The sequence below is a fragment of the Psammomys obesus genome, unplaced genomic scaffold (genome assembly GCF_907164565.1).
Source record: "Psammomys obesus unplaced genomic scaffold, mPsaObe1.curated_primary_1811, whole genome shotgun sequence".
NCBI lineage: Eukaryota > Metazoa > Chordata > Mammalia > Rodentia > Muridae > Psammomys > Psammomys obesus.
The window spans coordinates 8003040-8019069 of record NW_026596051.1 but is presented as its reverse complement, the minus strand read 5'-3'; the positions used below and the strand labels follow the sequence as shown (position 1 = coordinate 8019069).

The 16030-nt window shown below is 43.3% G+C and overlaps 1 protein-coding gene across 3 annotated transcripts in view; it reads right to left on the bottom strand.

Annotated features, from left to right (window-relative positions):
• Window positions 1–1407: 1407 nt before the first annotated feature.
• The window catches only part of Grb10 (growth factor receptor bound protein 10), a 110723-nt gene continuing 96100 nt past the window's right edge, over window positions 1408–16030 (bottom strand). For all 3 annotated transcript variants that reach the window (XM_055623908.1, XM_055623906.1, XM_055623907.1), the window contains exons 12-17: window positions 9829–9906; window positions 9147–9263; window positions 8339–8405; window positions 8042–8129; window positions 5346–5439; window positions 1408–4532 (exon numbers count right to left, since the gene is read on the bottom strand). In XM_055623908.1, the coding sequence (XP_055479883.1) occupies window positions 4386–4532; window positions 5346–5439; window positions 8042–8129; window positions 8339–8405; window positions 9147–9263; window positions 9829–9906 (591 nt within the window). In that variant the 3' untranslated portion in view covers window positions 1408–4385. The remainder of the gene's footprint in view (window positions 4533–5345; window positions 5440–8041; window positions 8130–8338; window positions 8406–9146; window positions 9264–9828; window positions 9907–16030) is intronic.

The following is a 16030-nucleotide window of genomic DNA, read 5'->3' as shown; positions in this document are numbered from 1 at the left end:
CTGGCTAGTCTGGCTAGCCAATTTGTTCTAAAACCACACAAGTCTTCCAAACATTACAGGTGACAAAATCCACTTTGTCTGGATCATTGGGGTAGGTTGTGGGGGAGACACGAAGACAGGAAGCAAAGACGTAGAGCCATTCAGTTAAGGGTTTACAACAGCAATGGCAGTGTGTCTATTTTCTTAATCTGCCAGTTGCTTTTCAAAATTGACATACGCCTTTAATCCCAGCACTTGGGAGGCAGAGGCAGGTGGATCTCTAAACTCAAGGACAGCCCGCTCTACAAAGTAAATTTCAAGATAGCCAGGGCTATCTTGAAAAACAAACAAATATTATTTTTTATGTGTATGAATGTTTTACCTGCACGTATGTCTGTGTATCATGTGTGTGCCTGGTGCCTGAGGAGGCCAGAAAAAGATATCGGATTCCTTGGAACTATAACTAACAGGCAGTTGTGGGCTGTCAAGTGAATGTTGGGAACCAAACTGGAAGAGCAGCTGGTGCTCCTAATTGCCAAGCCATCTTTTATGGGCCCCTAAATTTCTTTCTTGACAAGAAAACCCAGGACCTTGATGTTTTAGTGCCTTGTTAAACATGAATGTTGATTTTGGAGGTGCTGGTTAAACTTCTGTGGATAGCCGACTCTCTGCAACCTTCCAAGGTCTGTGATTCCTTGTGTGTATGCCTGTACAAATTCTTGGGTATATAGGCTTCCATGAACTTGGATGCTTCTGTGTGTGTGGAGACCAGAGGTTAACCTTTAGTGTCATTTCCTCAGGTACCACCCACTTTGTTTTGTGAGACAAAGTTCATCAACTGATCCGGAACTGATCAGTTAGGCTAGGCTGACTGACCAGCAAGCCCCAGAGATCTGGCTTTGTCCCGTTAGCACTGGGATTACAAGTGCCTGCCACTACTGTCTTTTCTGTGGGTTCTGGGTATGGAACTCATTATTGTGTCTGTCGACTCATCCCACCCCACCCCACCTTTTTTTTTTTTTTCCGAGACAGGGTTTCTCTTTGTAGCTTTGCTGTCCTGTAACTTTCTCTGTAGACCAGGCTGGGCTTGAACTCAAAGATCTGCCTGCCTCTGCCTCCTGAGTGCTGGGATTAAAGGTATATGCCACCATTGCCTGGTTAGATCTCTCATTTTTATCTTGTGTGGCAGCCACTTTTCCAACTGAGCCATGTCTCTCCAGCCCAGGCCTGACTTTTTCTGGCAGGGAGGACAGGAAGAAGCTGGCTGAGGTTGTCCTGGTGTAACTGAGCTGGCCTCGTGATGTTACCTGACTTCTACACAGATACTGGGGATCTGGAATCTGTTTTTCTTGTGTTCACAGCAAGCACTGTGACCCACCCCAAGCCCAGTTTTTACGAAGACGCACAAACAACACAAACAACAGAAAATGAAGAACACTGTATTAATGTTTATTTCTAATAACAAGAAACAGAACATCAGTCCCTTATTTGTACAAAAATACCTGAAAGTTTACAATAAGGTTCACGAGCCAAAGAGCTATATAGCACAGAGTGAAGCAAAGCACGCGGGATAAAGGTTTTGTCTATGAATTAACACCCTCTGCATTCCCTGAAAACGTTTACACGTCAGGTCACTTTCCGGTCACTGCAGTTTGCACTATGACATCACAAATCTACGATGAGCTAGCCGCGCCCTCAGAGGTGGAGGCGCAGTGATCGGACAGACTGTCAGGTATTTAAGTGCAGAAAGGAGAAGACAAAACATCTAAGCTGAGGCACATATTTTTTCAAAGTTTAAGCAAACAAGAAAAAAAAAAAACCACGTTCAGAAACTCTAACACCTAATAATATAACAGAGCCTACCTATGAAAACTCTAAAAACCCAAAGCATTTGGCATTTTCCTTCTCAACTTAGTCCAGGTGGCTACACGGAGTTGTCATTTAGAAAAGAAAATCACAGGCAGAGATTACAAAGTCAAAACAGGCTCCAAAACAACCCTGAGCTGTCCCCTTTACATTCATGTCAATTAAATACAAAAATAAAAGTCAAATGTCCTTCAGTCTCTGGCTAGGGGGGGCTGGGTACCCACTAACCCAGGGACTAGCTGTTTCTGGTGGAATTCCCAGCTGCCTGTGCAAAGGCTGGCGAGCTCGGGGCCACTGAAGTCTGCTACACTCAAGGCGGGTTGCAGCCTTCAACAATTCACTTCGGCAAGGGAAGTACAAAATACTACGTCAAACCAGCTACATACAAAATTGTGAACCAGAGTCAAGCCTATACTTCCTCTTAAATAAAATGCGTACTTATAAATATGAGATACACGTCCTAGCTGTCCTACTGTAGAGGCAAAAGAGAGAAGGATTATGCACTGTGGGGACTGTTCTGTGTAAACTGGAGAAAGAAAACCATAGGGTTGTTTGTTGTCTGTTTTGTAAAGTTCTGACCTTGAAGTCAGCAAAAAAGAAATGAGTATGGTAAAACTGAAAATGTCCGTTATCTGTCCCTAAGGGGAAGATCAGTGGAAGCCTGCTGCCAGGCATGAACTTGAGAATTATCTCATTGTCAACTGAATGATTAACTAGCTGCGAAAGAAAAGAGAAATGCAATTGAGCATATTTATGCTTACGAAAATGTTTTACTAAAAAAAGGAAAAAAGATTAAAAAGATAAAAAGAAAAAAAACGAAAAAATTCTTCATTTGTTGTAATAAACATCTCGTGGAAACACGGATTGCATGGTCTGTGAACTACAGTGTTTCTATACTGTGGACCAGCTCGCAGCTGACCTGCATTACAAAGCGCTGTCACATCTATCTTCCACTATGCCGTCAACCGCAGGGCAAATCAGAAGTGGCTCCCTGGGGAGCACTTCGCCAAGTCGGGACTGGCAATCTAGTGGCTAGCTCAGGTGCGTAGCAAACTTCCTGTGTGGTGTCAGGAAAGGGAAGCCTGTTCACCACAGCTATCTGTGTGTTTCTCAAAAAGAGTCCTGTCTGCTACTCTCATGCCTGGTAAATCATTTAGGGGACAACAAAGGGTCCTCCATGGAGCTCAGGGGACCCAAAGGTAACTCCGGCCACCTTCTGACTCCTCTCTTGGAGGAGGAAGCAAACATCATGCTGCTAAAAAACTGTCCAATGTTCACCACCACTGTGAGGTACTTCTCACCCTAAGCTAACAGAGGCAGAGCCTCTGCACACCCTGCTACTGCTAGCTTAGGGGGTTTTCAGTAGGGTGCAGAGGTCATCAAGCAAAGACTAAAAGCCAGCCTATGCTGTGCCTTCTGCAGTGTTTCCTTATCTTTATCACCATAGAAGCTCAGGGTGACAGAGCACAAGGCCAACAAGATGACATTTTCTTTTTAGATCCATTAACCCTCCCTCCCCCCAATCCCACCCCTGTGGGAGAACTGAAATGACTGAGGCTACTGCAGAGAGCAAAGGCAGCGATTATTCTACAACAGTGGGCGGCTGTGAAAATGTGAGGCACAGGGCACCCCAGATGGACTATGTGGCATCCACAATGAATACCAATGTGTTCCAAGAAGGCTGGCTGACATCAGTCTAAAGCTGAGGTCATGCAGCTGTGCTGTGCTGGGGAACAGTGAGTTTTCCAAAGTAACGAGGTCTCCTGCACTGTGGAGAACGAGACACACTAATAATAAACGACCAGACATCAGCACAACAACAATGATGACCAGACTGTGGCAGCTTGACTGAGTCCACAAAACATGCTTGGTGTCAACCATGGTTGACACCTTTTATTATTTAATTTAAAAAAAAAAAAAAAAAAGCTTTTCAAGTATAATGGGAAGGACTGGGGTGTCTATAATGTAGGAGCCAAATCCACACTGTCACAACCTGCAGAGAGCAGGATGCCCTCTAGAAAACTTTGGGGACCCATTTGTAGGCTGAAGTCTGCCAATTCAAAAATTCTTTGTCTCATCTGGGTTGCAAAGCCACATCCTCTCCTACCATAGGCTGAGTACAACATTGACAACGAAGAAGGAGTGCAAAAAAGTGATCAATACAAAAAAGTAAACATCGCGGTTTTAATTGTCAAGATTATTCCAGGGCAAGAGTTCATTTCCAATCACTTCTCTGCGGTTTTTCACCCTACGTGGCCTAATCAAAATTGTCATTCCAGTTTCTTCCCACACTTGCACTGGATCTCATCCCTCCCCCAATTTTAAATGGCTGACGCAGAGGGAGGTGGTCCTGCTTGATCCGCAGCGGCAAATCTTTGTGAAGTCCAATAACTAATTGATGTTGGTCGGTTGGTACCGATCAAAAAGCCATGTTGTTCTGAGTCTTCGGGTGGGAGTAGATGTGTGTCCTCACCCTCATGCAGGCCTCTCTTCTCCGTTCCAGTGTTGCTGCCTCCAGCCTCTGTGAGAGGGCAAGGAGGTCATAAGGCCACGCGGATGCAGTGGTGCTTCAGCTTGCAGGGCAGAACACCTTTGTTGAGCTGGTAGAAGTCGACCAGCTGAATCAGATCGGAGAACTTGGTGTTCCCATCATCCAGAGTGAAGAATGTCTGCCCATCATCCTCGCACTGCAGAGACACAGAAGACACTTGCCATGTTAGAGGCTGTGACCTTGGGGGCCAACCCGTGGCCTGTGGTCAGGAGCAAATTTGCCCATGCACGGTTCTGTTCCTGAGAATCACACACTGAGTTGGCAAGGTAGGTCAGTTGGCATGGCAGGTAGGGAGCCAGTATTTGTGTTAGGTGCTAGAACCTCACTGTGTGACTCTGGAAAAGGGGCAAAGGTCACTTGGTATGGCTTGGCTGCCTGGCTTCCTGAGATTCAGAAGGGCTTTAAAGCTGCTCTTAGCTCACCAGACTCAGGAATGTAAGTTCACCAACTGAGTCTCTGCTACACATAGCACACTCTAGGCATTCTTGTCAAAGGGCTCAGGCAATCTGCATATCAGCCTTAAGTTTACCTGGCTCTATGTCCCTCACTAGCCTATGGCCTCTACTTGGTCCAGTCTACAAAACTCCAGTTCAACCTTGTGAAAAGATGCATCTAGCAAACGATTAGCAAATGTCTTTATAATTTCGAGCAGTCACAAGTCGGGCCGTTCCTGTGCTGAGAACAGAACAGCCAATGACAAGTCTGCATCAAGAGCCCAGTAGACCTAACTCCTCCATCCCAGTCAGTAACACATAAGCTGAGGAGTCTCAGGGTAATGGCAGCACTCTGAGCATCATTCCCTCATGGGTACTCTTGAGAACTGCTTCCCTAGACTGGAAGCTCTTTCTGCTACTATCTATAGCTTGTCATGTTTAAACTGGACAAATCAGAAACAGAAACAGAAACCAGAGGGCTTAAAAAGGGCAGGTTTGAAGGCATTGGTACTTACGGGCAGGATCTGGAAGTTTTTAATCTTCTGGTGATGGCACAGTGTCAGTACGAACGCCTTTGGGTTGCTCTGGCTGTCACGGAGGAGGAACAGCCTGGAAAGGGGAAACCGGCTATTGACTACTCATTCTTTTTCGAATCCAAAATGAATTGCCCATGTATGAATATATGCATATGCACAATGGCCAGAGCTGCCTGACAAAAAGGGGCTTGCAGCCATGACACTTTGGTGTTCTGTCTGAGTGACCTGAGTGACTTTCTGTAGCTGTAGTGGATGCAGCACCCAGAAGTCAGTTTGGAATGTCATTCAACAATGAAAGGCACCAGGGACCAGGGACCATTGATTATACGGCTGATTCTGGTTAGGCAGGAAAAGGACACAGATAGAGCTGGAACCTTCTGTCTAGAGAGTCAGAACATGCTCAAAGATTGTCAAGGGACATGTCCAAATTATCCAGTGAAGAGGAGATTTTCCCTAGAGAATAACCAACTACATAAGTGAAGAGTCCATCCGGCACTCCTCATACCCTTCACTCCCTGGGACAAAGAAGAGCATCTGTGGGAGCTAAAACCAGAGTTTACAAGTTGAAAAACAACAATAACAACAACAAAAAAACCCCAATATTCTCCACTTCAAACTGCCTTAACTCTTGGTATTTCCTTTTCACAAAAGCTTGATGGTACAGGACTCAGAGCGAGACCATCTTTATCCAGGGATAGGGCAAATGGAGCTCAGACGTCTCCAGACTGGATACACTGAGCAGGCTCCTGCACCACTTCCTGTGTACTCCTGCCCCAGATATACGAGCCAGCTCTAGCCATGGGACACTGTCTGGAGTGAATCCAGACACCATTTGTCAGGTCTGGCTTCTACTCACAACAGGAGCGAACTGTAATGCCTATGAGGATGTCAGATGTGGGACCCAAGGTTATGGATTTCTTTTTCTTCTTCCTTTTTGTTATAAAGCATACAGTGAGGGGCATTCCAAAAGTTTAAATAAGTAAGTGGGCAAGCGTATCAGTGTTAGCTTCCTGGCTTTTATAATGCCACTGTGGTTATGTAAAACCACACAAAACTTCCACCCAGAAATCACTAGGAACGAAAGGACATGAAGCTATAATTTACTTTTAAATGATTAAAATGAATAAATAAACAATGACAGAGCGCATGTGTTGTCCTGTTAACCACTAGTCTTGGGTAAAGTTACACACCAGAGTTGACTGCATTTTTCTTGTAACTTTTCTACAACGTCTAAACAATTACAAAATAAAATTTAAAACAGAACAGCACAAAGAAGCCCAAACTTGTGCCTTCCCATACCTTCAACACACTAGGGAGGAAGAAAAGAAAGTTTCCAAGCCCTACTTGTCATTATGAAGAAGAAACATCCTGAGACATTAAACCAAACTATCACCATTAGTGGTGTCACCAGCTTGTAAAGTATAATATTAGAACAGAAGGCAGTTAAACAGGACTGGGGAATCCACACTTGAAAGGTAGAACACATCAGTGCCTTTAAAATGCAAATATCTATTCTGATTCTCCCAGGGGTTTAACCACAAAGCTCCTAACCCTACCCAACACTATAACCTCCTCAGCATGGCATTTTGAAGGAACTTGTAGTCTTTAGAATTTGCACACTCTGGGTAACACCAAATAGCATCTTACTCCATGGCTTGGTTTAGCCAGGCTCATTGGGAGAATGTTATCCTAGATCCATGATACTCCATGTCTCTCGCATGAGGTATCAAGAATTAACTATTTATCTTTATCTGTATCTACAGTGATCCTATGAAATCAGTGGAAGCAGAAAGAGGAGGGACCAGTCCTATTTGGTGGGGAGGAGATGGACCAGTGGAAGACAAGGGTAAAGGAAGGTAAGAAGGGAAAGGCAGGTTTTAATATGAACCTGCCCATTTTTTGGTGTGGGGGTGGGGCATCACCATGGATGCCATTGTTGTGGAACATGTTGATGGCATGATGACAAGATGCCCTGGAAAGAACAAGGTTATTCACTCACTGAAACCTGGGAGCTTGGAGTGTTCCTTTCTGATCAGAGGCAAGATGGTTGCCATCTTAGTCATTTATCAACTATTTCTATCTGTAGATAGGGCTCTAGGACAAGATGAGGGCAAAGGTGAACAGTTACTCTGGGGTGGGAGAGGCCATTGGGATAATGGCAGCCACACAATAGCTTGCACCCTGAGGTCCAAACTCTCTTGCTGCCCCTGGTAACCTTGTGACAGCTATGATGTGAATCCTTACAGGTCAACTTGCTACAGACATGTATACAGTCAGTCACCTAGTCACTCTGGCCAATGGCCGCCATCATCCACCACACATATACGAGTGAAGCCATCCTCTGTTGTCCAGCTGGACTTAAGAGTGAGACAATTTATTGAGCAGTCACAACTGTGAGAGGAAAGCTTCTTGTGGCTCTGAAGTGTATAAATAAAAAGGTGTTGGTGATTTCTTCTATTTGTTCACTGCCTTAGAAAGTAAAAATAACTAGTCTTGTTGTTATCTGGATACATGCAGGAGGGGATAGTTGAGAATCACCTCTGTCCTTAACTTGGCTAGGCTAGTATATTTTGACTATGACCTGGTTTCTGCAAGGGAATTGTGTGTAGCGAGGCAGAGCATGTGCTTGAAACAGTGAGACCTCAACAGATCTTCTGTTAGTAGAGTCTCCTTACCCGTCCACGAGACCTTGCTGCTTGATGATCCTGTGAGACTCCTCGCGGGAGATACGTCCATGAAACCAATGCTGAGTCCTGTGAATCACTGCAGAAGGATGGGAAATAGAGGGTAAGCCATGGCTCTTCTGCAGAAGAGACCCTCAAAAAGGCCAGAAAACAACCCTGACAAACATGGAGCTCAGTTATAGAAGCATAGTACACTCTGACTGTGCACTGTGCACAGCTCAGAGCGGTTCAAAAGGCAGGGCTCTTCTTTGCCTTTATATGTAATACAAAGCAGTTAGCCATGCTCACCTGAATTCAGGGTTGAAGGATGAAGGGGGCTTTGGCTGCTTAGGATATTCATCCTTGTGCTGCGCTTCTACAAAAGAAATGCTTACATCAGCAAAGATGAGAGACTGACATACCAAGTCACCCACTGTCCAGGACAGGGTGGCTGAGCAGTGTCCCCAAACCCTTAGACTCTGATGATACCATCTGACTATGGAGAATAAAGAGCTTATTGGCCAAAATGGCAGAGAACATCAAGCAAATGCATTTTGGTTATTTTTAGCCATCCTAGCACTAGAGGCGGTAGCAACATGCTACCTATGATGGAAATCCTGGAGACACAGCAGAGCAGCATAGGCTGCTGCTTTAAACCCTGGCAGGTCTCAGAACACTGTTCTCCAGAGTCCTTGTGCTCAAGACTTTTGCCCTTTTCCCACACTATGGCTGAAGGACTGGGAACGTCTTCTAAGCAGAGGCCTGGGCAGGTGTTCTGCACATGGTCTTTAAATTTCAGGGAAACCTGAGATGGGAGATAATCTTTCCATCTGCAGATTCAGCACTTGAGCTTAGTGAGAGGACTGTTCCCTGTGGAGTCCTCATGCAAACGTCTGGCCCTGTGCCCTCCACGAACAGCCACTAGTAATTTATCAGCAGGAACAGCCCAGGACAGAGTGGTGTGGAAGGCTGACAGCATGGAGGGCCTCTGGGGCCAGCTGTTTCCTGCACTTACTCCCATAACTCCCTTTCACCAACACCAGTGGAGCCATTTTCCTGGAAAAACCTGGGTGTTTGTGTGTAACCAGTTTCAAGCAGACTAAGGCTAGTGCCATACCCGCCAAGCATGGCCCTCTTCCAGGGCAGCACTCTGGGCTTCAGCCGGATTATCAATCACTCTTCCGGTTTGTCCAGAAAAATCCATCGCCACAAGAGAATTCTCAGAGACACTGCGCTGTAAAGCAAAGGCCACAGATTCTAAGATGCAGGGAAAGCAGCCAGGGCGGCATGCCTGAGACCATCCTCCCTCCATGAAACAATGACAGAGATACCCAGGAAGGGTGATACAAAATTCTCTGGTTTGGGTTGACAACTCAGTGATTTAAATGGAACCAAACTAAAAATGTCTTTCGACTTGGTTTAAAAAGAAAGTTGATCATCTCCAACTCCTCAATGCTGACCATGCTTGGGGCATTAGTTCCGGGAAGCAAACACTAGATTCTTCTATGATATAGCTTGCTCTCTCTCTGCTGGGAATAGGTACCAGAGGGTCTTTTAGATCACATTTTAATAATATAGTACATTTCTGTGCTTTTGGGGAACAGGAATGGTTACATTCTCAACATCCTCACCAGGGAATGACTTAAGCACTCATGGGTTCTATGGCTTAAAGGAACAAAAGGAATAAGAAAGATGGTTCCTGTAGTGCTAGAAGTGGCTGCTGCTATTTTTAGAATGGGTGAGGTGTGCTGCATTGAAGTTCCACAGCCTTGACTATCGAGGGCTCTGACTCTACTTACCATAGGTGTGTTGAAGGGAGAAAGCAAAGCCTTTCTCTGCTGCGGGATGCGATAGTTTTGGTACAGGAGCATTCCGTACTGAAGAGGAAAGACTAGAGTCAGTACAGCACCCGAGGGCTCCCACAGCCCCAGCCCACAGCAAACCCCACCGATGGGAGGGCAATGCTTAGACACAAGAGCCGACTACTCTCTGCCAAAGGCCCCCCATGCGTCTAACACGCTGAAGATGGTGCACTTCTGTTCAGTTCTGCCTCAGAACTTCTATCCTGGAAGAGAGGGGGGTGCTGACTGGTCTGGGACTGTTGGAGAGGGAAACAAACAGGGCAACAACACATACTGTAATGCCAAGGTCAAGAATAATCACCTTTCCTGAGTTCTGCATGAGTTAAATACTCTGAGTGCTCTATTTCACTTACTACTTCCCATTTTCATGATCTCTATACACTATCATTAGCCCCACTTTACAGAAAACGGAACTGAAATACAAAGAAATGAAGCAAGTGATCCAAAGTCATGAGAAGATAAGAATTCAGGACTCTAGTTCTAAAGCCAGTCTCCAAAAGACAGATGTTTCATATACTTTCAACAGCCCCAAAGCACTCCTGAATTATTGATTCAAAACACCAAATTAGAAAATTATGAGGGAGAGAACCAGGAAGAGAAAATAAAGTTATGAAATGGCTGTAGCATCCTCTTGTCCTTGCTGCATGAGATGCAAGCTCTCTGTCCTATGATACAGCTCTTCCTAAAATACACATGCCCAATACGACAAAAACATTCTCCATGAGGGTAAGTGTACTCCTGTGAGAGGAGGAGAGAGAGAGGACAGGTCAGGACACGTGTTTGAAGTGAAAACAACCAAGAATCCCCCCATATCGTTGAGAAGACACCAAACTACAGTCAAGAATATGTAAATGAAACATGTCCCAAGGAAACTGCTGAAACAAACAAACAAAATCAAAACAGAACACAGAGAAAACATCAAAACTAAAACAGCTAGTTGACATCTTTACAGAAACAATGAGATTCAAAGGACAAAGGAATGGTGAGGAAGCAGAAATAGCTGCTACTAGTGAGCCATTCCTTCAATAACATAGGCAAGACTAAGAGTTTTTCAGCCCCACACTCCAAGGATTGCTGGGAGCCGGGTTCTTCTAGTCCCACAGAGAAGAATGCATGTTCAGGGGAAAAATTATAGAGTAAATATGCATATGATTAAAATAAAATTTGAATACTATGTAAAGCACAGCAGCAGTGCAGCTTAGGAGGTCTTAATAGGTAGAGAACGAATATTCACAACAAGAACATTTCAGATAGATGGTAAGAGAAATGGAGAAAGCTCTTATGTCAGCCTGATTGTGGTGCAAGGACTAAATTACATGGCTTTTTACTAAGTTAAAAAGATGCATTTTGTGGTGCTGGAGTAGCCACTGGAAAGGAGAAAAACAATGTATGAGAAACAGGCATACAGGGAAAACATAGATGAAAATACTCAATGTAAAAGAAAAACTACTCCAACATTAATCAGACCAAGTGAGACAGTGATGCCAACATTAGATAAAAGCAAGAAACATCACTGGAAACAAAAAAGTGATCATGACACAGACTGAGAAACCAGTTAAATATGCATGGTCTGTATATTGTCCTTCTTCAACATCTGTCAGGGGAATGAGTTCTGGGATGAACTACAAATACCATAACAGATAGTATTTTTATAGAACCTATGTACATCTATCTATCTTCTCATAGACTTTAATCCATCTACAGATTACTTAGAATACTTAATATGTACATGCTATGGAAATGCTGTTTAGAGAATGACAAGACAAAGTCTGTACACATTTAATACAAATGTAGTAAGTATTTGTGTTTGTAGTAGTAGCTGCATATTCAGGTACTTTTATAATTACTCAACTGACATGTCTTCTGATTCAGTTGCCCTCTCTCCTTGATCTCCTAGTTATTTTAAAGTAGGTATAAAATTATGCTTTATTTGCATTGTATTTTTAAATAAGATTTTTTTTTATCTCAGTTACTAAGGAAGTAGGCTGTTTTCACATTTATTGTTTGTACTTTAAAGACTACAAATTCACATTGTTTCTACTTAAAAATGAGGACCTACATGGTGGTAGTTGTATTCATACAAAGTCTTTAAATTGTTGAGCCATTAGCCATTTATGTACCAGCTGTCTATAGTTGCCTTCTTTCATTTCCCTTTTTATTTTAGTTGACTAGGCTTTAAAGATACATGTATAGTCCAATTAATGTTATTTCCTTTGTAATTCCTTCTACTGCTTCAGAAAAAAGAAAGTATGACCTAACAATGTTTCCTGCTTCATTGCAGCGTAGGCTCTCACTTCCTATTCACATCAAATTAAACGTGACTCTCTTAAAAAGCAAAGGATTAAGGTAACAGTGGACCGTTTTGTTTCTTTGTGTAAAGAGACAACAGCCATGTCTCCACATTCAGAACTTGCCATGTTAAGAAATATCATTCTGTGCTGGCGAGGTGCCTCAGTGAGTAAAGGTGCTTGCCACCAAGCCTGAATTTGGTCCCCAGAACCCACATGGTGGAAGGAGAGAACTGACTCCCCCAAGTTGTCCTCTGACCTCCACACACATGCCCACACACATTCCCCTAAAGAAACTAATTAATAAATTAACATAATAAAGGACCATAAGCACATCAATAAAGTTCACAGGAGTTTAACATCACAAATGGGGTTGAGTTTGGGGATCTAATGAAAGGAATCCATTTGCTTTGTGAATCTATTGTGCATTGACAGATTCCCTTTATTACCTAGTTTTCATTCTGGCCATTAACCCTGGAAGACCCAACACATCGAATAAAAGGACAGATCTTTCTCCAGTAACTTAGTGAGACATGTGCGTTCTTAAGTGAGGTGGTGGGCAAGCTTACTGCTTTATGCAAAGGTAACAAAAAGGTTTAGAGTCATGGTCAAAGAATGCTTCAGAGAATGCACTCAACTACACGAATATAAGACAAATTTAAAGAGACGTTTTTTACTAGGAGAGAGCTGTAATCTCATGGGGGAGGGCACACCCTGATTAGCACAGATGCTAAGGAAAAGGAATATATTAAATACAGCTAGGGTCAGCCTTCAGGAGCCCTGTAATTTGATGGTTCATGTCCCTGGTTCAGAAGCAGTAAAGTCACTACAGGTTTGAGCATTTAACTAAGGATGCAGGGCAGTACTCTTATTCCTTCACCAGGCTATGGAAACCCAGATAGTGACTACTTTCCTTGCCAAGTTTTAGCAGGCTGAAGGGAAGAGTAAGTCTTTGCTGTTACAAGCCAATGAGACTGGGGGATGCCTGCTAATTCACAATATTCTAATACAACACAATCAAAAGAAAATCAGGCCTTTTATTTGCCTATCATATTGGGCAGTTACAGATTTTGCCCTGAAACAGGGAAAAAAAAAATGCAAGCGAAGGGCCAAATCCCATAACATGTACATTTTGGATACGACAAACAAATTTTGGGGAGGGGGGAAAAAAACCTCTCCAATTGTCTAAGGTTTGAACAACTGATATACTGAGATAAGAGATTAATTAACATCTACACACAGAAATTAAAATTAACCCAAAGTTTCCACTCGGTCTCAATAATATGTTATAAAAAAAGAAGATATTTTAATATCATTAGGTAAGGTGGCCATTATCTCAGACAGAAGGATTACAAATGGGTGTACTCTCCCTATGAACACAATTGGCTTGAGGTCAAACTTGTCCCACTGGCCTTATTTGTCTCATTTTTGCCATGGACAGGGCATGTAGAGTAGAAACTGGGAGGAAGTGTTTGGATACAGAGAATATGTGTTAAGGGGAGGCTGAGGACACTGAGCACCCAAATCTCTGGGATTCCTCATATGCTGCTCTCCCTGGCATGCCAGGCTGTGTGAAGCAAGGCTTCTCTGACCTCATTACACCCAGTGCAGTCTTTGTTCTGCACAACCTTCTCACTGCGGAGACGACTTTGATCCCTGCATTTAGCTGCTTCAGAGCGCTGCAGTGAATTTCTTCTTTGTTTCCAGCATGCTGGTCCTACTGTCAAAGTGCTTTTTGCAGAGGAGGCTCCTTGTGCCTCTTGGTGGTCTGCTGCCTTGCAGAACATGAACCTAATTGCCTTTTCAGGGTGGGGTAATTTAAAACCAAAGCAACCACAATGACAGGCTCTTGTGCTGACACAGCAAGACATTTTGTGGGGGGAATTTTTACATCAGTCTAAGAAACTTTCAGAAAAGGAGGGAGAATATAGGAAAAGTAGGTAACCGTTACAATTTTCTAGCACTTTGCCATAGTCCTATGTCCAAGAAATGACTCAATGATGTAATAGGAAAAGATGAAGAAGAAAATCTGACCCTATGTCCTGCATTGCCCACTAAATAAATCTATAATGCTGAGCACAGCAATGCCTTTAGGCTTTTTTACTTTCTTTTTCTTTCCTTTTTTTTTTTTTTTTTTTAAATGAAAGCATACCTATGCAAGCACTTAAAAGATCTAAGATGGCCCTTGGTTAGTTTTCAACACCAAAGTTTTCCTTCCAAAGTGTCCTAGGATCACAATGTGATGTAGATTACAGTTTCAACACTGCTGGCACCAAGTCCACACCCACTAATCGGAAATGGTAATGAGACAGGGTTAGGGATGGTGGGAGGTAACTGTTCATGATGATTTAAGATTCCAGGATGTCTATGTTGACAGGTGTAACAAAGCAATGAAATCTCCACACTGAATTTTTTCCCAGATTAAACAACAACAAAACAAACAAATGAAAAAACCCTCAGTCCATTTCTAGCAGGTGACAGTGTCTGAGAGGATGAAGCTCATGGACCTTTTCTTGCATTACACATCAAGACCTTCACACTACTCATGAGAAGACACAACTTGATATTTTGTTATCTGTGCTGCAATCTTCAGTTTAAACTGTCTATTTGGCAGCTTTTCCCAGGCACCAGGAGAGAGTTTGCCATTACCATGACACACAGAGACCACAAGTAAACAAGGTATCAAGAAAGGAGAGAGTACATGGGAGTAATCCCAGCAGAGGCAAGAGGATCAGTGAAGTCCTGCTTGAGTTACAGAGAAAGCTTAGGCCCAGCCTGGGCAATCTACTGAGACTGTCTCAAACTGAAGTGTAAAAAGAGGCCTGGTGATAGAGCTCTGTGGTAGGGTGCTTGCTGAGTAATATGAGAGGCCCTGGTATTAATCCCTAATTCTGCAAAAGACAGATAGATGTAAGGAACAGACAGACAAACCCCCACACAGAACCAGAGACACAAGTTTATCAGGGAAGATTCTAGGTTTCCTCTGGCTTTGAACTATATACCACCCTGCCCTGCCTGATCTTGTCTTCTGACTCTAAGAGACTTCTACCAGGAGAAGGAACAGGTTGAGTTCTGTAAGAAAGAAGGGCCCTTCAAGATGTATCCTGAGACCTTCAGAGTCTGTGGATCACTGGATCAAATGATACCTGCAAAGTAGCCAGGACACCAGAACTCAATGCAGAATCAGATCTATTCTAAGTGCCGGGGAGGCTGAGGCAGGAAGATTGAGTTTGAGGCCAGCTGTGGGCCACATACAAACCCTGTATCAAAACAACAAACCAAACCAAAATAAATAAAAAACAGGAAGTGGACATGCAACTGCCCAGGGCTCTCAGGGAGGGCGGCAAAGCACAGTACTTAGGAAGTGAGCTCAGGAGCCAGAGTGCCGCTCTCAACCTGGCTCAGCCACACCCCAGCAGCCACACCTCCAGCCTCAGTGTTGTTACCTGTGAATGAGACAATCATGACACAAAGCTGCTGTGAGGAGCACATGAGGTTGGGTGCAGAGGCACGAATGTTCAGAACAGACTAATGGTGTCATGTTAGCATTACTATGGTGTAAGATCTCATGATTTGAACATAATGATAAAGCCAATCAGTGCTGTCACCGTCAGTTCCACCCACTTCCTCTTCTAGGATTAGCTATGTGATAGTTTTGACTCTCGGTACATTGGTTAAGAACTGAAGTCTACTTATTATATTTATTATGTATCAACAGCTTAATAAAATATAATATTTTCTAGTATATAATACCATTTTTCTATTTCTTGGTTGCCTTTAAATATATATATATATATTTATATGTGTATATATATATATATATATATATATATATATATATATATATATAT